Here is a 25,616-nt window from a genome sequence, read left to right on the forward strand (position 1 = left end):
TTGGTTTTTGGAAGCTATATTTTCATTCTTATTAATTCCTTTATTCGATGAAGTGGTCACTTGGTAACAATATCTCTGTATTTGCTTTGGATATTTGGATCCACGCAGAAACATAATTTGTAGAATTCATCACTGCCCTCAATAATCAATTCTCCATTAAATTTAAAGCCACAACACAATTAAGGCATTACTTTGCTAGATACTACAGTATGTAAATTGGTACAAGACAACAGGAATACACTAAGAACAAAAGTTTTTTTTTTCCCCAACTAATTTGCAGAAGCGATAACCCTGACTACATCTTCCAGATGGGTGACATCGCAGGTAGTGTGCTTCCATCACATAATATTGCTACCTTTTTTACTGCATCACAGACTGCAATCTCTGATTTTAAATTTAAGAGTTCACACTGTCTTTGTGACAGTTGGCTTTACCATATATTTTCTAAGAATAGCAGCTCCTGAAGTTGTGTGACCTTTGAACTACAGATTCTATACTGATTTGCAAAGAGCCAATTACCTCAGTGACATAAAGTTTTATTGCTTCCCACTTATCAGTGTTCTTTTTTTGTTGTTGATAGCTGCTAAACTGTCAGTCACCACCATCTCTGCCCCACCCAAAACCTATCATGTAGTCTCTTCCACCCATAACCCTTTCGCATCTCTCCCACCTACCCTCACACCCATCGTGCAGCCTCTTCTTCCCCCCCCCCCCCCCACCATAGCTCCCTTGCAGTTGTTGTTTTCCCCCCACTCTCACTGTGTATTTCTTTCTCTCCCTGCACAATCTTCATTCATGGCCTCTCCTGCTCCAATGCTCCTGATAAATGGTCCATACCCTGTAACTATCAGATGGAACTCCTGGCCTTAGCTAATGGTCCCTTGATCCCAGTCTTGGCTGAAGTAACTCCCTCAGGAGTTCTTCCACTGTAATCCTAGCAGTCTTTCCTAGCTACTTCTCCAGTCATGATCTAGTTCTCTCATGCTTGCTGTTAAAAGGTTCAGATTGAGAGCAAAAGGCTGCAATTGGCTCACCCTTCCTTCCTTTTTATTTATGAGGGTGGATTTTCTCTTATTGATCACCCCTGTGTAAGTTATGTGCTATGGTTTGCAGATTTTTGGGGGGAAGATTCACTGCCCCAGGGTACTTTGAGGAACACATCCCCACCCACTTCTAAACAAGTCCCTTTGAGAGGATGTGTGTGTGTGTCATTTTTCCAACAATAGTTAACAGCCAATTAAGATTGTTAGTGAACCAGTTGACTTTAGATTGGATTAGATTCTCTACAGTATGGAAACAGGCCCTTCGGCCAACAAGTCCACACTGCCCCTCTGAAGCGAACCCCACCCAAACCCATTCCCCTACCCTATCTTTACCCCTGACTAACACACCTAACAACGTGGGCAATTTAGCATGGCCAATTCACCTGACCTGCACATCTTTGGATTGTGGGAGGAAACCCATGCAGACACGGGAGAATGTGCAAACTCCATACAGACAGGCTGGAATTGAACCAGGACCCTGGTGTTGTGAGGCAGCAGTGCTAACCACTGAGCCACCATGCTGCCCCATAGTATGCTGCCTATACCATAAAATGGTGCGGACACCCGCGTGAAATCTAGATGGTTCCTTTCTAAAATAATTCTGGCAAAAGCAGGAGGGGGCCAGTCCCTCTTTTGCTGGGTGCCTTGAGTGCATCAGGACCCCCACATCCCCAACATATTCTTGCCTGTCTGGTCCCCAAACGCCACATTCTGTCTCCTACTGACACTCAGTTGCTGTCACATTTCTCTGTGGGCAGCAGTTTTGGTGCTGATGGGACAGGCAGAGTCACTGGCCATTCGGATCAACCGACAATACTTAGGGGTGGGACTTCCACTCAGAAGCAGAAGTCTGACCCTCCCTCACTCCATCTCAGCATGGCTGATGGATCAGGGAAACTCCGTCCTAAAGGCTCATCTAATCTTTGGTTGTCTTATTATTGATAAAATCTATGGGTAATCTTACTGGCCCTTACACCACGACAGTAATGCATCCTTGAACAGGAACAAACAGCAAGACCACTGGGCTGCAGCTCAGATGTAGTGAAATCAAACCCATAAAATAAGAAAACTTTGAACAAGTAAGAGGGCATAGCACACTACAGATGTTATAGTGCAATTTATTTTTCAAAGCTCTCAAGACTAACCCCCATATGTTCCTTGCTTTTAGGATTGTTGGCATGGTTAATGGTCTGGCTTTTTGTTGTGTCTGAGTAGATACAGTTGGAGTCAAAAAGCCTGATGCCACTACTATTTATACCAGGATCCTGAATATATACTGGCTATGTTTGACCACTGATCACAGTTGAGCAAAGAAAAAAACTCTCGAGAGGATAGGTTTTCAATGGAACTGTTGGCATTCATTTTGATTGCATTTGTTGCAGTGTTATAGAACTGCTGCAAAAGCAGACCAGTAATGGGTATTGTTGCTGGACTATTAATCCAGAGACCCAGATAATGTTCTGAGGACCTGGGTTGGAATCCTATCACGGCAAATGGTGGAATTTGCATTCAATCTGGAATTAAGAATCTAATGATGACCATGAATCCATTCTCAATTGTTGGAAAAACCCATCTAGTTCACTCATGTCCTTTTAGGGAAGGAAGCTGCCATCCTTACCCGGTCTGGCCTTCAGACACAAAGCGACGTGCTTGATATTTTAGGGACGGGCAACAAATGCTGTCCAGCCAGTGATGCCCTCATCCTGTAAATGAATAAAAAAACTAAAGTCTTTCATGTCACTATTTTGGTGGTCTTTCCTTGTACCACCAGAATCAACCAATCTGAATGTGAGTGCTCCAAGCAATCATTAAGCTCTGAACCACTTTGGTTAGTGTGGACCTTCTCCTGTCTGAAAGGAAGGCCTGAATACAGAAAGTGGAAGTTGTGGTTTTTATTTTACAGCACTTTATTTCCTCAGAATTTCTAAGACTCTGAATTCTTTTTATAGAATACACATTACAGAACCAATTCAATTGTAGCAGTAATTACATAGTCGTATTCAATTTTCATAATATGCTGTTTAAGAATTCTTGTATTCCATGACATTATTAATTTGTGATGAGAACTTCTGTGAGGACTGTCTTTAAATTTCATCTAATTCAGCAGTGAGCCGGAAATAGAATTGGAAAACGTTAACCTCCACACTGTTTCTTCCTCATAAATGAAAACATAGAAAACAATAACATTTTTTACAATAATAAACTTAGGTTGCATATTAATCAGCTGTGTTCATGAACTCTGACACAACTTCTCATTGTCTGACCTTGCTAAATGTGAACCTGTAAGCTCTGATCTGATCTACACTTGTCAGTGCTCCAAGGCTTTCAATTGACAGGGAAAGTTAACTTTGATCGATACAAGTGGAAGTTTTGATGAAAGGTTTATGCCTGAAATGTCAATTCTTCTGCTCCTCAGATGCTGCCTGACCTGCTCTGCTTTTCTAGCGCTGCCCTTTTCGACTTGAAGTTTTGTAACTGAAAAATAAGGAACATCAGTCATTAAAATCGCATTTTATTATCTTCCAAGAGTACACCCCAAACTGAATTCAGCAAGTACCTGTGAGATGTATGATAAGAAGGTATCATGTTCACTCAATTGGTCTGTAACAAATTCATACCTTACCTGGAACAGCAGTGAGCTGATGACAACTAGCCCTGATTCACTTAGGATAGAGAGGGGAGCATCAACCAGGGTTCTGTGCATCACTGTCTACTACCATCTGCTGGAAATACATTGCATCTATTTGCATAAAGGTTGGCGATGATATACCAGCAGTCAAATAACTACTCCTTCACACACAGATATGACTCCAGCCAATGGAGCGTTTGCCCCCTTGATTCCCAATGATGGATTGAGCTTATCAATGAACACTTTCATCGCCATTGACCTCCAACAACTTTTAATATTTTCAGGATAAGATTCCAGCCAGTGGAGAGTTTTACCTTTTGTTACCATTGAGTTTAGATGCCACGGCTCCTTGATGCTATACTTGGTCAATTACAGTCTTGGATGTCAAAGAGAATCATATTCCCAACCTCTGAAATTCATCTCCTTTGTCCATGTTTGAACCAATACTGTGGTGAGGTCAGGAACTGAGTGACCCAGTTAAAAAGTATATTTGGGTAAAACCATTGAAGATGTTATTTGAAGCTGAGAAATTCTCAGCTCAGTCATGTAACTAATCAAGAAAAACACTTCCCAAGCGCTCAAAACTGGGAATTTAAAGAAGCACTAAAGTTAACCCTATAGACATCATAGAGAAATGAGCTACCTCTGATATTTGTAAAGTGATTGTGTACTTTGAAATATTTCAAATTGTGTTGTATGGAAATAGCTTGGATTATTTTGTCATCTTTTCTTTTGTCCAATAAACATTGTTCAACCCAAATCTATCAGGATAGATTTCAGTCTGAAATCTAACTTGTCCAGTAATAATATCAGCTTAACCATAGCATAAGGATAATAGAAAGAAGATACCAAGCAGGATAGTACTTCTGCCATGCAGGGAGCTGGATGGAGCCAGTGCAGGATGCAGAGCTCCCAACAAGGTGAACAAATACCAGAGCACCTCTGATTCGGGCATGGTTCGCCAGCAGAATTGCAAACTCGGGCAGTCATTTTGATTTGCCTGTGGAAACGCATCCATTAAATACTCTTGTGTGACAGGGCACCTACTTACCTTTCCAAACGGAACAAGCACCATGTACCACCACTCCCAACCAAACTGAACGGATGCAGCAACACTCTCTGGGTGGCAAGTCCAGGAACTCAGTACCTCCAGACATTGCACAGTAGAAAGAGTAAATGCAGAAAACGTCACATTAATTAAAATTTAGCCACCTGCCCCTCAAACAGTCTCTGTCGCAGGGTCCACCTTATGGTAAGGCACATGTTGTTTCCAGAATCTTCATGAAGTTGTCACCTAATTAAGGATCTTGGATTCACAGCAACAGGTTGGACAGTGGACTGTTGATTTGAAGCTTTCTTATGCATGCTGTGTACACACTGCTTTGGAGAACAGTGTGCAATTTCGTTCAGAGACTAATGTGAGGCACTCCACAGAAGCAGAGCTAATTGCCAAGCAGGAGAATTTTGTGGTCCTCTTAGACCAGGAGGCCATAAGAATAGAAGCAGAATTAGTCCATTTGGCCCATTTGAGCTTTCTCTGCTATTTGATCATAGCTGATAAATTTCTCAACCCCATTCTCTTGTCTTCTCTCTGCAACCGTTGATCCCCTTACCAACCAAGAATGTATCTATTTCTGTCTTAATGACTTGACCTCCATATAGTGAGTTCCACAGATTCACCATCCTCTGGCTGAAGAAATTCCTCGTCATCTCAATTCTAAAGGGTCATCCCTTCATTCTGAAGCTGTACCCCATGGTTCCTAGTCTTACCTACTCATGGAAACAACATCTCCACATCCACTCTATCCAGGCATCTCGGTATTCTGTAAGCTTCAATTTGATTCCCCTGTCATCCTTCTAAATTCTGTCCAAACTGTACAACTGAGTACAGACCCAGAGTCTTCAACAGATATGATCAGCCCGTCATTCCCAGGACCATTCTTGTGAACCTCCCCTGGATCACTCCAACATCCTTTCTTTGATACGAGGCCCAAAACTGCTCACAGTATTCCAAATGTGGTCTGACCGGAGAGGTAAATACCTCAGCAGTATATCTCTGCTGTTGAAATCTAGCCCTCTTTAATGAATATTAACATTTCATTTGCCTTCCTAACTGCCAACTCAACCTGTATGTTAACCTTAAGAGAATCCTGAACTAGGACTTCCAAGTCTCTTTGTGCTTCAGATTCCTGAAGCCCTTCCCTGTTCAGAAAGTAATCTACCCCTTTATTCTTCCTACCAAAGTGTGTAACCTCAGACTTTCCCACGTTATACTTTATCTACCAATTCTTTGCCCACTCTCCTAGTCTGTTCAGGCCCTTGAGCGGCCTCCCCAGTTCCTCAACACTACCTGTACCAAAATGTATTTTTGTGTCACCTACAAACTTAGCAACAATTTCCTCAGGTCCTTCATTCAGATCATTAATGTATAACATGAATAATTGTAGCCTAACACTGTCCCCTACCAAACCCCACCAGCTGCCATCCTGAAAAAGTCCCCTTTATCCCTACTGTCTGCTTTCTCTCAGTTAACCAATCCTCTATCCGTGCTAGTACCTTTCCCCTAACACCATGGGCCCTTATTTAGCAACCTCCTGTGCGACACCTTGTCAAAGGCCTTATGGAAATCCAAGGAGATCAAAGTCTGCTGGCTCTCCTGTGTTGAACTTACCCATTACCCCTCAAAGAATTCTAACAGATTTGTCAGACATGACCTTGCCTTGACAAAACTATGTTGTCTCAGCTGTTTTATCATGTACTCCCAAGTGTCCATAACCTCATGCTTAATGTTGGATGCTAAAACCTTACCAAACATCGAGGTCTGGTTAATTATCCAATAGTTTCCCTGCCTTTTGCCTCCTTCCTTTCTTAAACAGGGGTATTACATAAGCCATTCATCAGTCTTTAACATCGTCCCTGACTCCTGAAAGATCACCGCCAATGCAATTTCCTCAGCAATCTCTTTCAGTCCATCTGGTCTAAGTGATTTATCCACTTTCACCTTTGTCCCCAACCCTCTTGAAGTTCTGGTATGCTGATGGTGTCTTGCACCCATTTATGTTGTACTTAATTGTAACTAGTCTTGGGCTTGCTTGAGTGGATTGTGAGAACAGACAGTGATGAGGAAAAACTATCTGTCCAAAAAATACAAATCTGCCTAATACAAGGCTGTTGAAACTGTGGTTCATAAGCTATACCTGGGCTAGAAGCCAAGGTATTATAAATGTACTTTCACTTCTTGTTAATTTGTCTTGTTTGAATGTTGCTGGCTGGAAGCTTGGATGAGGCTGTTCCAGCAGCATTTCCTCATTGGTGGATTAATCTAAAATCGAAAAACCAACTCTATTAACATGTATCACTTCTCTCCTAAGTGTTTTTGGACAGACATTCATATTGATTTTTTACTCACTTCAATTGAGGTTTAAGTTCTGCTTTCTTGGTTTACTTCTGACAACTAATTCTGGTTTATCCAGCCTTTCAAAATCCATGTGCACCAAATCAACAGCCTTGCCCCCTTCACCCTCTCTGTTATCTATTCAAAAATACTGCATGTTACTAAGACATGATTTGCAATAACAAATTTGCGTTGGCTTTTCCAAATTAAGTGAAAGGGGTAAAAACAATGACTGCAGCTGCTGGAAACCAGATTCTGGATTAGTGGTGCTGGAAGAGCACAGCAGTTCAGGCAGCATCTGAGGAGCAGTAAAATCGACGTTTCGGGCAAAAGCCCTTCATCAGGAATAAAGGCAGAGAGCCTGAAGCATGGAGAGATAAGCTAGAGCAGGGTGGAGGTGGGGAGAAAGTAGCATAGAGTACAATAGGTGAGTGGGGGAGAGGATGAAGGTGATAGGTCAAGGGCGGGAGGAGGGTGGAGAGGATAGCTGGAAAAGAAGATAGGCAGGTAGGACAAGTCATGGGGACAGTGCTGAGCTGGAAGTTTGGAACTAGGGTGAGGTGGGGGAAGGGGAAATTAGGAAACTGTTGAAGTCTACATTGATGCCCTGGGGTTGAAGTGTTCTGAGGCAGAAGATGAGGCGTTCTTCCTCCAGGCGTCTGGTGGTGAGGGAGAGGTGGTGAAAGAGGCCAAGGACCTTTATGTCCTCGGCAGAGTGGGAGGGGGAGTTGAAATGTTGGGCCACAGGGTGGTGTGGTTGATTGGTACGGGTGTCCCGGAGATGTTCCCTAAAATGCTCTGCTAGGAGGTGTCTAGTCTCCCCAATGTAGAGGAGACCGCATCGGGAGCAACGGATACAATAAATGATATTAGTGGATGTGCAGGTAAAACTTTGGATGTGGAAGGCTCCTTTAGGGCCTTGGATAGAGGTGAGGGAGGAGGTGTGGGCGCAGGTCTTTCAAATTAACTCTTTTCTCCATGTGGCAATTAATCCTACCCTGAATAATTGTTTCCAGAAGTTTTCCCAGCACAGATGTTAATCTGACTGGTCTGTAACTGCTGGACTTCTCTTCAAGCTTTTTAAAACAAAGTTGTAATGTCACAAGGCCTACAATTCTCCAGGCCTCCTGCACCATCCCAGAGTCCAGGAAGATTTGAAGGTCATTGACAGTGCCTCTGCAATTTCCACTTCCAATTCCTTCAATATCCTACATGCATCTTGTTCAGTTCCCAGTGTTCTTATCAATATATTTATTACCAGTTTATCAAATACCATCTCCTTATCAATTTAATCCTTCCAGAGCCCTTTTTAAAAAAAAATGGGATTTGAGAGTTGACAGAGTGACTCTTGAGAAGATGATGCTGAGCTGGCTGAAATCCATTTGCAGTAGGTTGACCTGCAATGCTATTACAGATGGAATTCCAGGATTTTGACCCAACAATGCTGAAGAAATGGCAGTCTGTTTCCAAGACAGGATGGTGAATATCTTTTAAGGGGGAGCTTGTGGTGTTTTCATGTATCTGCTGTCCTTGTCCTTTTTGATGGCAGTGGGTGTAGGTTTGGCAGGTGATATCTGAAGAAGCTTGATGAGTTGTTGCAGTGCATCTTGAAGATTGTACGCATTGTTGTATTCAATGTCAGTGATGGAAAGAGGTAAAGTTTATGGATGTGGTCCAAATCAAATGGGCCACTGTGTCCTGAATCGTTTTCAGGTTTTTTGAATGCCTTTGGAGCTCATTCATCCAGGAAGTTGGGGAATATTCCCTCACACTATTTGTTTATTCCAGGCATCCTAGCTTCTGACCTGCCCTTGTAGCTACATTATTTACATGGCTAATCTAGTTCAGTTTCTGGTCAACAGTGACTCCCAGAAGGTTCAGTAGGGCTGTTGAGGTGATAGTAATCCAATTGACAGACAAGATTAGCAACAGTTAGATTCTCTCTTGGCTTTGTGTGTGGGAAATCGTGTTTCACAAACTTGGTTGAGGTTTTTGGAGAAGTAACATGAGGATTGATGAGGGCAGAGTGGAAGATGTGATCTATATGGACTTCAGTAAGGCATTCAACAAGATTCCCCATGGGAGACTGGTTAGCAAGGTTAGATCTCATGGAACACAGGGAGAACTAGCCATCTGGATACAGAACCGGCTTGAAAGTTGAAGACCGAGGGTTGTGGTGGAGGGTTGTTTTTCAGACTGGAGGCCTGTGGCCAGTGAAGTGCCACAAGGATCGGTGCGGGTCCACTACTTTTTGTCATTTATATAAGCGATTGGATGTGAGCATAAGAGGTACAGTTAGTAGGTTTGCAGGTGACACCAAAATTGGAGGTGCAGTGGACAGCGAAGAAGGTTACCTCTGATTACAACGGATTTTGATCATATGGGCCAATGGGCTGAGGAGAGACAGATGGAGTTTAATTTAGATAAGTGTGAGGTGGTGCTTTTTGGAAAAGTAAATATTAGCAGGACTTGCACACTAATGGTAAGGTCCTAGGGAGTGTTGCTGACAAAGAGACCTTGGAGTGTAGGTTCATAGCTCCTTGAAAGTGGAGTCGCAGGCAGATAGGATAGTGAAGAAGGCATTTGGTAGGCTTTCTTTTATTGGTCAGAGTATTGAGTATAGGAATTGGGAGGTCATGTTGCTGCTTTACAGGACATTGCTTCAGCCACTTTTGGAATATAGCATGCAATTCTGGTCTCCTTCTATCAGAAAGATGTTGTGAGATGTGAAAGGGTTCAGAAATGATTTACAAGGATGTTGGCAAGGTTGGAGTATTTGAGCTATAGGGAGAGGTTGAATAGGCTGGGGCGGTTTTCCCTGGATGGTCGGAGGCTGAGGAGTGACCTTCTAGAGGTTTACAAAATCATGAGGGGCATAGATAGGACAAATAGACAGTCTTTTTCCTGGGGTGGAGGAGTCCAGAACTGGAGGGCATAGGTATCGGATGAGAGGGGAAAGCAATAAAAGAGACCCAAGGGGCATTTATTTTCACACAAGAGGGTGGTACGTGTATGGAATGAGCTGCAGAAGAAGTGGTGGATGCTGGTACAGTTGCAAGATTTCAAAGGCATCTGGATGGGTTTATGAATATGAAGAGTTTGGAGGAATATGGGCTGGGTGCTGGCAGGTGGGACTAGATTGGGTTGGAATATCTGGTTGGTATGGATGGGTTGGACTGAAGGGTCTGTTTCCTTGCTGTACATCTCTCTGACTCTATGTTGGAGATGTCCATTGTCAGGCAGTTTTGTGGCACAAGTGCTCCTTCCCACATATCAGGCTGAGCATGAATCTTGTCAAGGTTTTCTGCATAAATAAAAGCAAATTTTAGCTTTGACAAAGGGTCAGTTAGACTCGAATTGTCAGCTCTTTTCTCTCCTTATAGATGCTGCCAGACCTGCTGAGATTTTCCAGCATTTTCTCTCTTTGGGTTCAAGGTTTTCTACATTTGCATATGGACTGCCCCAGTATTTAAGGAGTTACATATGGTGTTGCACATTGTACAGTCATCTCCACTTGACCTTATGATGGAGGGAAGGTTGTTGATGAAGCAACTGAAATTATTTGGGCCAAAGGCACAACCATGAGGAACTCTAGAGCTGAGATAACTGACCTCCAAAAAACATAATCATCCTTCTGTGTGTCAGATATGACTCCAACCAGTGGAGAGTTTCCCCTGTGACTTCTATTGATTCCAATTTTGCCAGGGCTCCTGATGCCACATTCTTTCAAATGTTGTTTTGATAGCAATGGTCTGACATTCTCACCTCACCTCTGGAATTCAATTGTTTTGTCCATGTTTAGACTTAGACTATAAACGGGGCTGGAGCTGAGTGGTCCTGCTGAAAACAAATCTGAGTGTCAGCAAGCAAATTATTACTAAGCAAGCAATACTTGCTGATAGTGTTGATGTCACCTTCTGTCACTTTACTGATGAATGCCAGTAAACTGATGGGGCAGTAACTGACTTGATTTGGATTTGTCCTGCTTTCTATGTACAGGACATACCTGGCCAATTAGACATATTGTCAGGTTGGTGCCAGTGTGAGTTTCACCTTCTGTCGCTATGGCTTGGGCAGCATTTGTCACCTGGGTAAAGACAGATGCAAAGTATTCATTTAACCCTTCAGTCATGCTTCTTGCTTTCATGTGTAAATTCCCTTTTTTGCTACCTAATTAGCTCTACTCCTCTTTTACTATCTTTTCTCTGTTTATGTGCCAAGAGAATATATTGGGATTTCCCCATATGTTAGATACCAGTCCTTTTCTCATTATGTCTCTTTGCTTGTCTTTATGTATTTCACCTCCCATCTGGACCTTCTGCGTTCAACTTTGCTCTCAGTTGTATTTTCCACAGGACACCTGTCAGCAACACCTGGTTTCTTCTTTAACTTAGTTTCTATTTCCTCATCTTCCAGGGGACTCTGGATTGGTTTGCCGTACCTTTTTTCCTTTGTGAGAATATACCGTGGCTATGCCTGACACTTCTGCTCTTTTTAAAGGTAGTCCATTACCTCGTATCTGCTTTTCCTGCCAACCCTACCTTTCAGTCTGTCTGGTTCACCTTTGTCTTTGCACCACTGAAGCCAACTGTTTACTTGTTGGTTATTCTTCTGGGGGATTATTGATTGTAATTTATGATACAATAATCACTGACTCCCAAATATTCTCCTACTATCACTTGATCTAATTGATCTTTCTTAATCCCAAGGACCAGGTCTAGCAATGCTACTTTTCTTATTCAATTGGACACAGGTTGCTTCAAAAAATAGTCTCAAACACAATTGTTGAAAGATTGCCTCTTGCTGTCCTTTACACTATCACTATCCCAATCTATAGTCAGATTGTTAAAGTCGCCTAGTATAACTACTCTGTTTGCACACGTTTGCAATTCCCTTGCAGATATGTTCCTCTACATACTTCCCACTAGTGTGTAGCCTATGGTTTACACCAAGCAGAAATAGAGAGACTTGGACATGTATGTATGTAAGTCATTAAAGATGTTAGCATGGCGAGAAAGGACAGTTACTAAAACCTACAGTGTTCTAGGTTTCATAAATAGGGGCATAGAGTACAAGAGCAGGAAGGTTATGATGAACATAACACACTGAGTAGATGTCAGTTGAACTATTGTGTACAGTTCTGCCACGTGTAGAAAGCATGTGAATGCATTGGAGAGATTGCAGAAGCAGTTTATCAGAATGGTTCCAAGGTTAAGTTATAAAGAAAGATTAGCAAATTTGGGATGATTTTCTTGGCGAGGATTTGTCTTTGAGGAGATCTAATGGAAGGTTTTAGACAGTGTCCCTAAGCCAACGTGCTCAAAACTGGTACAGGCATGATGGGCCAAATGCCCTGCTTTTGCATTGTAATATGGATTCTGTATGTCTGAACCGTTTAATGCTTTGTATAATTTAATCAGTCTCATTGACCACCCTTTTCCTCAACTGTAAAGCTTACACATCTGTAACATTTTCTTGGAAATTATCCTGTTTTTAGATATAGCAATGTGTGATTCATATTTCTGCACTCTTTCTAATGCAAATGTAGCTTATTCCTTATAATTCACTGTCACATTTTGCATTAAAACTGATTAGTACAGTAATTGTCTTTAGCCCACAATATGACAATTATGTTGAAAGCTAGATACAAAGTCATGTTGAATGATTTGATAATTTGAATAAATACACTTGAATTTGTAAGGTAAATGGTAGTTCCGGCAGCATACTTGAACCATTCATTTCTGGGTCCTTTGTGGTTATCTTAACTATGGAGAAGAACAAAATAGTTTTACTTTGCATAGATTACTATTTCCTGGCTGACTTCTGCTATTTTGAGATATCGATTTACAACAGAAACTGTCCAATCTGTGTGTTAATCTGACAGTACGTGAAATGAACTGACCAGTAATGTGCTGTGGGACATTATCTCTTCTCTTCCTCAAAGACATCAATGCCATTTCGGCAACATGAGGTGAATTTGTTAAAGCTTGATGATGCCTTTTTAACAAAGGCTAAAATTTAATTGTGTAATGATCAACTGGGGAATCATCATCATCTTTGATGAGATCTGAGGTAAATGGTTTTGCTTTGGAGTCAATTTGATTTTAAAATCATTTGCTGACTAGGGGAGATGGAAGTCACTGATTTTTTTTTCAGACACTGGTACTGTGATACCTGAGATAGTCAGTCAGTTCCCCAGCATTTGTTGATCAGCCTGATTCACTAATGGGTTTTGGACTACAATGGACCTGGCATTTTGATTACTGTCCTTCAAACAACCATGTACAGCAACCTGTTAATGAATTGTGTGATCTTATTCTGATGATAAACAAATTGTTTAATATATGTATGGTGCTAATTTGCAGTTTTAACCATTAATAAATATTGAGATCCCTGCTGACACTTGAACTGTGATTATGATGAACCCTATTTTCTGAACTTGGACCAATCAGGTGATTCAAACAGATACACCTTTTGGGCTTTTTCAGGAGCTGTTAAACATGATAGATTTCTGGTTGACATTGCCAAGACAATTAGAATTGTTCTAAATTCTGCAATTATTTCATGATATAAGGGTCTGTAGTCATGTAGTGGTAATGTCCTCACCTCTGAACTCTGAGATTCAGGTTCAAGTCCCCCCGCTCCACAGATGTTTCTTAGCATCTCTGAATAGGTTGGTTAGAAATGTCTTGATAGAACAATAATTAATAAAGAACCCAGAGGTTCTGTTCAAATGATTGGCAAACTGGAGTCATGCGACTTTGCAACTCTGCCCTGAGTTGATGTTAAGTCTTCCAAATCATTAGAAAGTGGACCTTTAGAAGAATGAAGAGGAATAGAGTACAACATCGACAACTTCCGAACCCACTAGATTATTGCGGTATAAAACCTTGATTGAATAATATAGATCTGCAGAGAGAATGTAAGCATATTTGATACCAAAAGTATTGAGCTAAATTTCAGAATGGAGGAACGCTGGTATGGCCGAGTCCACGTTTACTGCTCTGTGGAAAGGAAAATCCGCTGCAGAGTAAAATGGGCAAATGGCCTGAAATCTGTTACCTCCCCAGGATATCATCATCATTACAAATTACAATGGTGAGAAGCCTGTGTATTGCTGCTTATTGGCCAAGAGAGTAATTTTGTACAAAAATATATTAATGTCGGTGAATAATCAGGTTTATGTGCAAAGCAGTAGTTAGATATTCTCAATTTTAGTTAAGCATTAGCATCAACTATTAACCCAAAATTAAAACCAAACTCAACTTCAGAGTTAATTCCAGTACAAGTACCTTATACTGTGTTACTACCCCTTCCAAATGTTGTGTGTTTTTATTGTTATATCTGTGCAGTATAATAATTGCTAACTGATCTTTATTTTCTTGAAAACTGCCAGTTACTATTTGAAGTCTCTTCGTAAGCAGCAAAATAAATAAAATAATTGTTTAAAAACATACTTGCATTAGAAGCAATTAATTTAAATAATAGCAAAAATAAAGACTAGTTGTTTGTATTAAAATATTCTAATTGCTCTTTAACGCCTTGAAACTTTAAAGGGAAATATTTTAATCATTTTGTATGAATTTTCTTTTCAGAACAAAGCAGAAGGGATGACTTAGAAGCATTAGGTCACATGTTCATGTATTTCCTCCGTGGCAGTCTTCCTTGGCAGGGCCTTAAGGCAAGTTTTTATTTTCCCTTTGCTCTGCTTACCAAATCCAAACTGCTAATTAGAGTTGAGCATTGTCTTGATTAATGAAGCTGAGTTTACTTTAATTTTCAGGCGGACACGTTAAAAGAAAGATATCAGAAGATAGGGGACACCAAGCGTGCAACACCAGTTGAAGTTTTATGTGAAAATTTTCCAGGTAATCTTTCAGTCATTGAGCAGATTGAGAGATTCTCAAGTTTCTAATGTCTAGATCTGTTTCTGCCATTTGAATTCAGTATCAGTTATCTTCTGCCATGAGAGACCAGTATAGCACTGCAATGTGCAAGTTTTCGAAGGTACCTGATTAGTAACTATAAGCACTGATGGGGTATCATCACTATCCTTTATAAGGAAGATGAGGGAAGTAACAACATGCTGTTTTAATGTTAGTATTTGTATGCATTTAGATCTGACGTTTTCGTAGTTGTTGAGGTCATGTTTAATGGTAAACTGTTTTTCTACTGATCTGGCATCATTACTCACAGATGATTCAAATTTATGCTGCTGATGGGATCTGAAGCTGAATATGATGGTTTTAAAACTTATAATGACTGTCTACAGTATTAACTACCTTTGCATTTGTGATTTTGCAAGGCACACAGCTTGAGCATGGTTACATTGAGATTTGCAGTACATTTCAGAAGAAAATGAGTACAGGGGTTATGAAGTAAAAACAGGAAGAGTTTATCATGACCAGGTTTTAAACCTTGAGACAAAGAAGAGGAGAAATTTGTTTATAAGTTGAGTTTTGCATTATTCAACTTACATAATGCAGTTCAGTTATATTTCCCTCTTCTTTTATTTAATTCTAAAAGCAGTGAGTTGTGTTGAGTGGAGCGGAGGACCATGGATGTGAGGTGACCCCCCACAGCTCATCTTCATGGTGATTCTTTCCATATGAGCCATGAAATGAGCAGGATTGATTATTTTTATGGAATTATGTCCGCTTCATTAGGCACTCTAGAGTGGAGGTGTAAACTCTGAAGATTATTAATGCATTATCTATACATTGGAAAACCTTTTAAACAATGCATGTATATCTTGCGTGAATTTGTTTTATTTGTTAGTGGGGTATGAGCTTCACTACAAGGCCAGAATTTATTAACAAGCCCAAATGCCTTTGAGAGGGTGGTGGTGAGTTCTCTTCTGGAACTGTCTAGTCCATGTGATGTCTACATACCCACAGTTCTGTTAGTAAGGGCGATTCAGGTTAATGCCACTGACAGTGAGTATTTGTGTGGTGATAAATACTTTTCCAAGCTTGAGACTTGGAAGGGAACTTGCATGCTGTTGGTATTCCTTTATCACTGCTGCTGACATCTTTCTATATGATAGAGGTTGAGAATTTGGAAAGTGCTGTGGACGGAGGTTTGACATGTTGCTGCACGCTGCGTCTTGGTGTATCTCATAGATTGTACATGCTACTCCACTGTGTGCGATAGTAAATGGAGTATAATTTAAGGTCTTTGATGGTTTGCCAATCAACTGGGTTGCCTTGGCCCTAGATAGTGTTGAGCTTCATGAGTGTAGTTAAGCTGCACCCATTCAGGGAAGAGGGTAATATTCCATCCTATTTCTAACCTATGCCTTGTAGCTGATGAGAACAGCTTGGGTGTCAGGACTTAAATTTTTCACTATAGAATTTTAAATTCTATAGACACAATATTTATATTGCAGGTTCATTTCAGTTTCTGGTCACTGGTAACCCCCAGAATGTTGAAAGTGGGGGAATTCAGTAATGGTAATGCCTTTGAATATGAAGGCCAACATTTGGATTCAGTTTTGCTGATGGCTGTCACTCCCTGACACTTACACGGCACAAATGTCAGCCCACTTGTCAGCCCAGGCCTGTATGTTGTCCAGTTCTTGCTGTACATGAGCATGAACTGCTTCAGTATCTGAGGAGTTGACAGTGGTGCTGAACATTGCGCAATCATCAGCATACATCCTAATTTCTTGTAGTGAAGGGAAGGTACTTAATGAAGCAGCTGAAGATGGTTAAGCCTGAAACACTACTGTGAGGAGCTCCTGCTGAGATGTCCTGGAGTTGAGATGCTTGGCTAACCGAGGAAATTAGGGATAGTGTTAGATCGTAGAAAGGGCATACAAATTGACCAAAAAAGCAGCAGATCTGAGGAATGGGAGCAGTTTAGATTTGCAGCAAAAGAGAACCAAGCGATTGATATAAGAGGGTGAAAATAGAATAGGCAAGTAAGCTTGCAAAGAACATAAAAATTGATCGCACAAGCTTCTATAGGTTTGTAAAGCGAATAAGGTTAGCAAAAGCAAATACAGTCTGAAATAGGGGAAGTGATAATGAGGAACAAAGAGGTAGCAGACCAACTAAATACGTTGTTTGGGAAACACAGTGCCTGATGAGAGGTAGGAACTGAAAGAATTAGTTTTAGTCAGGAATTGATGGGATTAAAGGTTAATGAATGCCCAAGGTCAAATAATCCTCAACCTAGTCTACCTAAGGGAGCGCACTAGAAATAGTGGGTGCATTGATGGCCATCTTTCAAGGCTTTATAGGCAATCTAACCCCACTCTTTTCAAAAGCAGATAAAAAGAAAACAGAAAATTATCAGCTGGTTTGCCTGATACTGGTCATGGGGAAAATGCTGGTGCCCATTTTGAAATATTTAATAGAACACTTGGAAACAGTGATATGATTGGATAGATTCAGCATGGATTTAAAAAAGTGAAATCATGCTTGACAAATTCACTGAAATTTTTTGAGGACATAACCAGTAAAGTTGATAAGAGGGAGCCCAGTGGATGTGTCATTTCCTTGGATTTACAGAAGACTTTCTATTAGGTCATGCACAAGTTGTGAGCATGGGATTAGAATAGTGTACTGACAGGAATGATGGAACTAAATGTGATATTTTCAAGTTTGGAGACAGCATAAAGTTGAGTGGGAGGGTACTGAGAAATGTCAGTGTGATTTGGACAAGTTGAGTAAGTGGACATATGCAAGACTGATGAAGTATCATAGATAAATATGAGGTTATCCACTTTGGTATCAAAAGCAGGAAGGCAGATTACTATCTGAATGGTGCTCGATTGGGAAAGGGAAGGTGCACCGAGACTTGGGTGTCATTGTACACCAGTCACCAACAGTAAACATGCAAGTGCAGCAGGCAGAGAAGAAGGCAAATGGGATGTTGGCCTTTATTATGTTGTGGTTCAGTAGAATTGGATGAAGGGTAAACTTGAATAGAGAATACTCTATTTTATTGTAGAGCTGTCTGCTCCACAATTGGTTTTAGATTACCTCCCCTAGCTCCCAGCTCTGGATCACCTGACCTGCTCGTTTAAAGGGAGTTGGGTTGCATAACTCAACTAGGTCCACTTTATTTCAATATCCCTTTTAACAATATTTAAACTGCCAGCAGTTAAAGCTATTGTACAGGCATTGTAGCTAATGTATAATTCTGATCATCCTGCTGTATAGGAACGATGTTATTAAACTTGAAATGGTGCGAAAAAGATTTACAAGGATGTTACTGAGTCTGGAAGGTTTGGGTTATAAGGAGAGGCTGGATAGGGCTGGGACTTTCTTTTTCCCTGGAGCGTAGGACGCTGAGGAGTGAACTTTATAGAAGTTTATAAAATCATGTAGGGCATAGATAGGGTGAATAACCAAAGTCTTTCCCCTGGGGAAGGGAGTCCAGAATGAGAGGGCATAGGTTTAAAGTGATTTAAAAGGGACCTGACAGGCAATTATTTCTTGTAGAGATTGATGTGTCTATGGAACGAGCTGCCAAAGGAAATGTAGGGGGGGTACAAGAACAAAATTTAAATGCTGTTTGGACAGGAACATGGATAGGAAAGGTTTAGAGGGATCTGCACCAAACGTAGGTAAGTGGGGCAAGTTTAGTTGAGAAAAGCTGGTCAGCATGGATGAGCCCTATCTCATGCTGCATACCTCTAAGATACTGTATGTACATCATCACAAATAATTTTTAAAAAATGGAAATAAAAATGACCTTTCTGTGGCTTACATTGATATGATCAGTCTCTCGGGGCTGGTGAATCCTAGAATTCCTACAGGTCTCCTCGTCTCAGGAACTTTTTTCTAGAGTAGTCTCCAAGCTTCTGGAAGCTCCTGTTGTTCCACAGACATGTCCCTCTCTTGCCACTCTTGACTCCTGTCTGGATAGTGCCAGCCCTGATTGGGAGACACATGTCTCAATCAACACAGTTGGTCCTCTCCAAGGAACATTGCCACACACACACACTCACTCACTCCTGCTCTGCTCTGTATGTGATAACAACCCTGTTTGGGAAACCACCACAATTGGATCAATTTTACCCTGAGGTGTGTAAGTCTAGGCCAAAATGGCCTTTCCTCTTTGGCACCCCCTTGACCTTGAGGTTCCCACTCTTGTGACCATCTGTCCTCCTTGATTTCACACTACCTCCTCTCTGGTCTCAGGTGGTGGTTGAACATTAACGATGCTGGTGAGCACTGGGTCAGTGCATGTAGTGTGTTCCTGTACATGCTGTAGAACTTGAGTCGCTGCTCTAGCGACCCCTCCCCTTGTGAAGCATTTAAGGACTGCGTCAAGGTTTGTACAAATCTCTGTGCCTGGCCATTTGCCACAGGGTGATACAGAGCCAGTTTCACATGACTGACTCCATTAATTTCCAAGTGCTCCTCAAACTCTTGTGCCACAAACTGTTGAACATCATCAGTCATGCCTTGCTTGAAGTTCCCAAACTTGATAAATATTTCATCCATTTGGTGTATTGTTGCTCCTGCTGATACCAACTTAGTTAGAGACAAAAAAAGCTGCAGATGTTGGAATCCAAAGTAGACAGGTAGGAGACTGGAAGAACACAGCAAGCCAGGCAGCACCAGGAGGTGAGAGCTGAAAAATGTGTTGCTGGAAAAGCACAGCAGTTACAGCAACATCCAAGGAGCAGGAGAATCGACGTTTCAGGCATAAGCCCTTCAGGAATCCACCAGGAGATGGAGAAGTCGTCGTTTCAGATGTAACCCTTCTTCAGGACTGGACCACTGTACGTCCTTGGTCACTAGTGATATCTGTCCCTCTATATTGGTCCCTATGAAATCGACATGAGTCTGCTGCCACGGTGTTTGAGGCCATTCCCATGGATGAATGAGCAACAGCAATCACACCTTTCTTACTAATGCTCAGGATTTGCATGACTTCCTTTCTCCTCAATTTGGGAGTCCACATTCAACCAGCAAAAATAGCTCCTGGCTGTCTCCTTAATTTGCTCCACGCTAGGGTGTCATTGGTGCACTTTTCTAGCACTTTTCCGCTTAACAGGGGAAGGATAACAACACTCATTCCCCACATCAAACAATATATGGACAATATCTGATATGGACAATTCTCATCTCCTGGACAGGTAAGGGAGTAATTCTGGGTGACTTCCATGACTGGCTATCCCTCCCAGAACTAAGTCCACCACTCTGCTCAAGATTGGGCCGTTCTGAGTATATTCTGTACCTGAATCACTGACACCAGCAACTTCTCTTTCTGGGAAAAAGTATGCAATTCTAAAGTTCCATCCAGGAACATCCTCATTCTCTATAGTGGCTGCCTTGTCAGGGCAACTGCATTGCCATGCTTCTCTGGTTGTCCGTGTCTGATTTTGTATGATGGGTGTACAAAGTTACAAATCACACAACACCAGGTTATAGTCCAACAGGTTTATTTTAAGGTAAAAACAATGACTGCAGATGCTGGAAACCAGATTTTGGATTAGTGGTGCTGGATGGGCACAGCAGTTCAGGGAGCATCCGAGGAGCAGCAAAATCGACGTTTCTGGCAAAAGCCCTTCATCAGAAATAAAGGCAGAGAGCCTGAAGGGTGGAGAGATAAGCTAGAGGAGGGTAGGAGTGGGGAGAAAGTAGCATGGAGTATAATAGGTGAGTGGGGGAGGGGATGAAGGTGATAGGTCAGTGAGGAGGGTGGAGCGGATAGGTGGAAAAGAAGGTAGGCAGGTAGGACAAGTCATGGGGACAGTGCTGAGCCGGAAGTTTGGAACTAGGGTGAGTGGGGGTAGGGGAAATGAGGAAACTGTTGAAGTTTACATTGATGCCCTGGGGTTGAAGTGTTCCTAGGCGGAAGATGAGGCATCCTTCCTCCAGGCGTCTGGTGGTGAAGGAGGCCCAGGACTTCCATGTCCTTGGCAGAGTGGGAGAGGGAGTTGGAATGTTGGGCCACAGGGCGGTGTGGTTGATTGGTGCGGGTGTCACGAAGATGTTCCCTAAAGCGCTCTGCTAGGAGGCGTCCAGTCTCCCCAATGTAGAGGAGACCGCATCGGGAGCAACGGATGATATAAATGATATTAGTGGATGTGCAGGTAAAACTTTGGATGTGGAAGGCTCCTTTTAGGGCCTTGAATGGAAGTGAGGGAGGAGGTGTGAGCGCAGGTTTTGCAGTTCCTGCGGTGGCAGGGTAAGGTGCCAGGATGGGAGGGTGGGTTGTAGGGGGGCGTGGACCTGACCAGGTAGTCACGGAGGGAACGGTCTTTGCGGAAGGCAGAAAGGGGTGGGGAGGGAAATCTATCCCTGGTGGTGGGGTCTTTTTGGAGGTGGCGGAAATGTAGGCGGATGATTTGGTTTATGCGAAGGTTGGTAAGGTGGAAGGTGAGCACCAGGGGCGTTCTGTCCTTGTTACAGTTGGAGGGGTGGGGTCTGAGGGCGGAGGTGCGGGATGTGGACGAGATGCGTTGGAGGGCATCTTTAACCACATGGGAAGGGAAATTGCGGGTCTCTAAAGAAGGAGGCCATCTGGTGTGTTCTGTGGTGGAACTGGTCCTCCTGGGAACAGATACGGCAGAGGCGGAGGAATTGGGAATACAGGATGGCATTTTTGCAAGAGGTAGGGTGGGAAGAGGTGTAATCCAGGTAGCTATGGGAGTCAGTGGGTTTGTAAAAAATGTCAGTGTCAAGTCGGTCGTCATTAATGGAGATGGAGAGGTCCAGGAAGGGGAGGGAGGTGTCAGAGATGGTCCAGGTAAATTTAAGATCCGGGTGGAATGAGTTGGTGAAGTTGATGAATTGCTCAACCTCCTCGCGGGGGCTTGAGATGGGGCCAATGCAGTCATTAATGTAGCGTAGGAAGAGGTGGGGAGTGGTGCTGGTGTAATTACGGAAGATCGACTGTTCTATGTAGCCAACAAAGAGACAGGCATAGCTGGGGCCCATACGTGTGCCCATGGCTACCCCTTTGGTCTGGAGGAAGTGGGAGGATTCAAAGGAGAAATTGTTAAGGGTGAGGACCAGTTCAGCCAAATGATTGAAAGTATCGGTGGAAGGGTACTGTTGGGGACGTCGGGAGAGGCAAAAATGGAGAGCTTGGAGGCTCTGGTCATGGCGGACGGAGGTGTAGAGGGATTAGATATCCATGGTGAAGATGAGCTGTTGGGGGCCGGGGAAACAGAAGTCTTGGAGGAGGTGGGGGCATGGCGATATTTTAAGACACTAACTTACGAAGCACTGCTTCTTCATCAGGTGGTTGTGGAGCAGAATCATACAACACAGAATTTAGAGCAACAGGATTGCAGTGTCATGGAATGTAATGTTAAACAATGTTCGCTTGAGTCTTTCATCGCTTAGAATGATCATTTTAGTTTCAGTTCCTTCATATGTAAATCCTTTTATATGAATAGGCTGATTGAGCGTGTGCTTGTCTCTGCAGATGTGCTGCTGCCATTGACAGAATCCATGTGTATGGTGCAAAAATAGAGGTTAATGCCCTGTGGTCTGTCAGCAGCTTTAACTGCTTGCCGTAAAGGGAATGGGTGCACTGCCCAATCCTTCCTTTTCTACTTGGGCATAGTGACACCTCACTGCAAAGGCAATGGGCCTTTTCTCTCCAGTTGGTAAGATACATGACAGCACAGCGCCAACCCCATAAGGCATGTCAATTGCTGTGACAACTTTGGGTCAAAAGGAGTCAACACTTCCAACCTTTATAGGACTTGCTTCACCTCCCAGTAAGCCTCCTCATATTCCTGGGTCCATTTCCATGGCTGTCCTTTTCTCTGTAATTGATGCAAGAGTTTTAGTATGGTTGTCAGATCAGACACAAACTTGCCATAGTAATTCACAAGTCCTAAGATTGATCTCATCTGAGACACATTCTCTGGTCTGGGCCTTCATGATGGCCTTCATTTTCTGGGTGCCTTGTGTTGTCCTTCACCAATTACATAGCTCAAGTACTCTATGGAGTCTTTAAAGACTTGCATTTCTTCCTTTTATACTTGTAGGCTGTGTTCATGCAATGTCTTTAGAGTTTCTTCTAGGTTTTTCTTCTCATTGAAAGATCTAGATAACCAAAATATCATTTGGACTCCCAGCAATCCCCTCAAAAAATTTGGTCCATGGCCATGTGGAACTGAGCCGGTGCTGATGTAATGCTGAAAGGCAGTTGCTTGGAGCAGAAATGTCCCCTGTGTTACTATCGTCAGCGGTGGCTGAAACTCCTTTGTGACCCCCATCTGCAAGTAGGCCTGCAACAGATCCAGTTTGAGAATTTCTTTCCCCCAGCCAGTCCCCTGAACAGGTCCCCAATGTAGAAGTGGGTAGTGACCTGCACTCAGGGCTGGGTTGACTGTGATCTTGAAAGTACAGATACATCCTGAGTGCACCGTTTGTTTTTAGGACTGGAACAACGGGAGTAACCCAATCAGTGGTGGTTACTGGGTCCAACATTTCCAGGTTCACCAGCTGTTCCATTTCTGCATCCACTTTAGACCTGAAGGCCTATGGCACTGGACACACATTCAGAACCATTGGATGAGCCTCCCGCTTTACCCAAAGTTTAATTTCTGCTCCTTTAATTTCCCCCAGGTTTCCCTTGAAGTCATCCATATGGCTGTCCAAAATCTCTCGCAAACTCGTTTTTGTTTTAGCCAGTCTATTAAGCACACTACAATTTAACTTTTTTTTTTGTAATCAGGAGCATAGGATAATCGCCTTTCACTACGTACAGTGGCACTTTGGTATAGTGGTCTCCTAGTTGTACTTTTACCAGCACATAGCCTTTAGTGGCACCTTTTGTTCCATGTACATCCAAAGGTAATCTTGGTAAACTTCAATGGCGAGAGTCAGAGATCCTGAATCAGGAAACCCTTATCCACCTATACCTTTGCTGTCTTCCACTCTAATTTGGGAAGAACCTGGAAACGATCAGCTTCACCCCCATACAGAATGGTTAAACTGAAACTTCATGCACTCTGGGCCTTTGACTTCTCCCACAGACACAGCTGACTCCCTGTCTACTATTTGTGTGTACAATCTGCCTTGTCCTCAGAATTGTCTCCTTTCGACTCCCCTTCTCTTGCCTGAGTTGCACCCAGCAATTTCGGGCATTGATTCTTTGTGGCCACTCTTGCTACATCAGCGACATTTTACAGTTAGTACCACAGTCTGCTAGGTATCCATCTCCGTTTGATCTTCTAACTTTATGGTATTAGTAGCATGAGGAATATGCTAAGCCACAAGATGACATATTCTGGAATCTTATTACTGCAGTCTCCTCCAAATCATATCTTCCCTAACATTGTCATCTGAAAGCTATTTAGTTTATAAGATTTCTATCAAAGAAGTTTCCATGATTACTTATCTATATTTTCTGTAAATCGTTCTCATGAGCAGACAAATGGTTATGCACTCCTTGTTGTAATTGTTTGAAGTTTAGTTTTTTATTTACCAGTGACACACGGCATTCTCAAAATCCTGAAAACAACATAAGGTCTGAGGCACCTGACAGTATCGAGGCTTAATGTATTTAGCTAATTTTGTGACATTTAGAAACATTGGGGAAGGAAAGATCAAGATAATTATTTTAAGTGGAGGAAAGTGCTTGCTGTCAATAGTTTACAATACCACACAGATATATCCTTGAATTATACCATTTATAATATGAAGTGGTTAGAAACTATGTAATGCTTTGATGAATATGTGCAGCTGTGGTTTTATGTGCCCCCTCAATGTGTTTTAGTCGTATGCTTTAATATGCATTTTAATGCTGTTTTAAAATCAGACATATTTGCAGTAGTGTCAAAAACCTGCATAGATGTCTCTATTCACCTTTGCCTTTCAATTCATATTTGATTACCATGTAAAAGTTGAATTTTTAGGCTTTTTAAAAAAATTTAATTTATGAGGTTGACTACAACATGGATACTACTTTTGAGGGGCTGAAATTCATGCTACAGTCCAAAATACCATATCGTTAGTAGAAGCCCAAATGATCTCTAAATAAAGAAAGGAAAAAAAGCACAACAAATTTGGTACCGAGTGCTCCAGAGGAACTGACCTCAGGTGACCTGCACACCAACAGAAGTTGTCACCCGACTCTGACCTGATGTGTCTCAAACTTTCATGTCAAGTTCTTCCGTTTCCCTTTGTTTTCTCTCGTCTACTGGTTTTAGTTTTTCAAACTAGCATTTTAAGTTTTTATTTCTCATTTAAGACAGTTGACTCCCAGTTTCACCGATCATTGTAACCATCAGAAATTGTCAACAGCTGCATGGTCATTTATAATGAAGTAAATGCATATAAGCTAATTTTATTTAGAAAAGCATGGTGTGATAAATTTTGTATCTCACTCGTGATACTTATTATAGTACTCATTCGATAATGAACTTAAGAAATCTGTAGCCTGAGACTGTTGTGAATTGGTCATCAAAACACATAATAGCATGTAAAAAAGTTTATTTCCTCATTGTAACTTTTATGTACAGGATAATATCTTGACTCTCAAATGTTGATCTGTTATCTGTGAAGAACTAGGGTCAACCTTTACATGAGATATATGGAAAATTCCAAATTTTTTGGCCAAAAAT

At 42.0% G+C, this 25,616-nt stretch overlaps 1 protein-coding gene across 6 annotated transcripts in view; it reads left to right on the plus strand.

The window, feature by feature from the left end:
* LOC140486018 (casein kinase I) overlaps positions 1-25,616 on the plus strand; it is a 226,840-nt gene that overhangs the window by 153,943 nt on the left and 47,281 nt on the right. For all 6 annotated transcript variants that reach the window (XM_072584567.1, XM_072584575.1, XM_072584558.1 and 3 more), the window contains exons 7-8: positions 14,662-14,747; positions 14,850-14,934. In XM_072584567.1, coding sequence (XP_072440668.1) covers positions 14,662-14,747; positions 14,850-14,934 — 171 coding nt within the window. The remainder of the gene's footprint in view (positions 1-14,661; positions 14,748-14,849; positions 14,935-25,616) is intronic.

The sequence above is a fragment of the Chiloscyllium punctatum genome, chromosome 2 (assembly GCF_047496795.1).
Source record: "Chiloscyllium punctatum isolate Juve2018m chromosome 2, sChiPun1.3, whole genome shotgun sequence".
Lineage (NCBI taxonomy): Eukaryota > Metazoa > Chordata > Chondrichthyes > Orectolobiformes > Hemiscylliidae > Chiloscyllium > Chiloscyllium punctatum.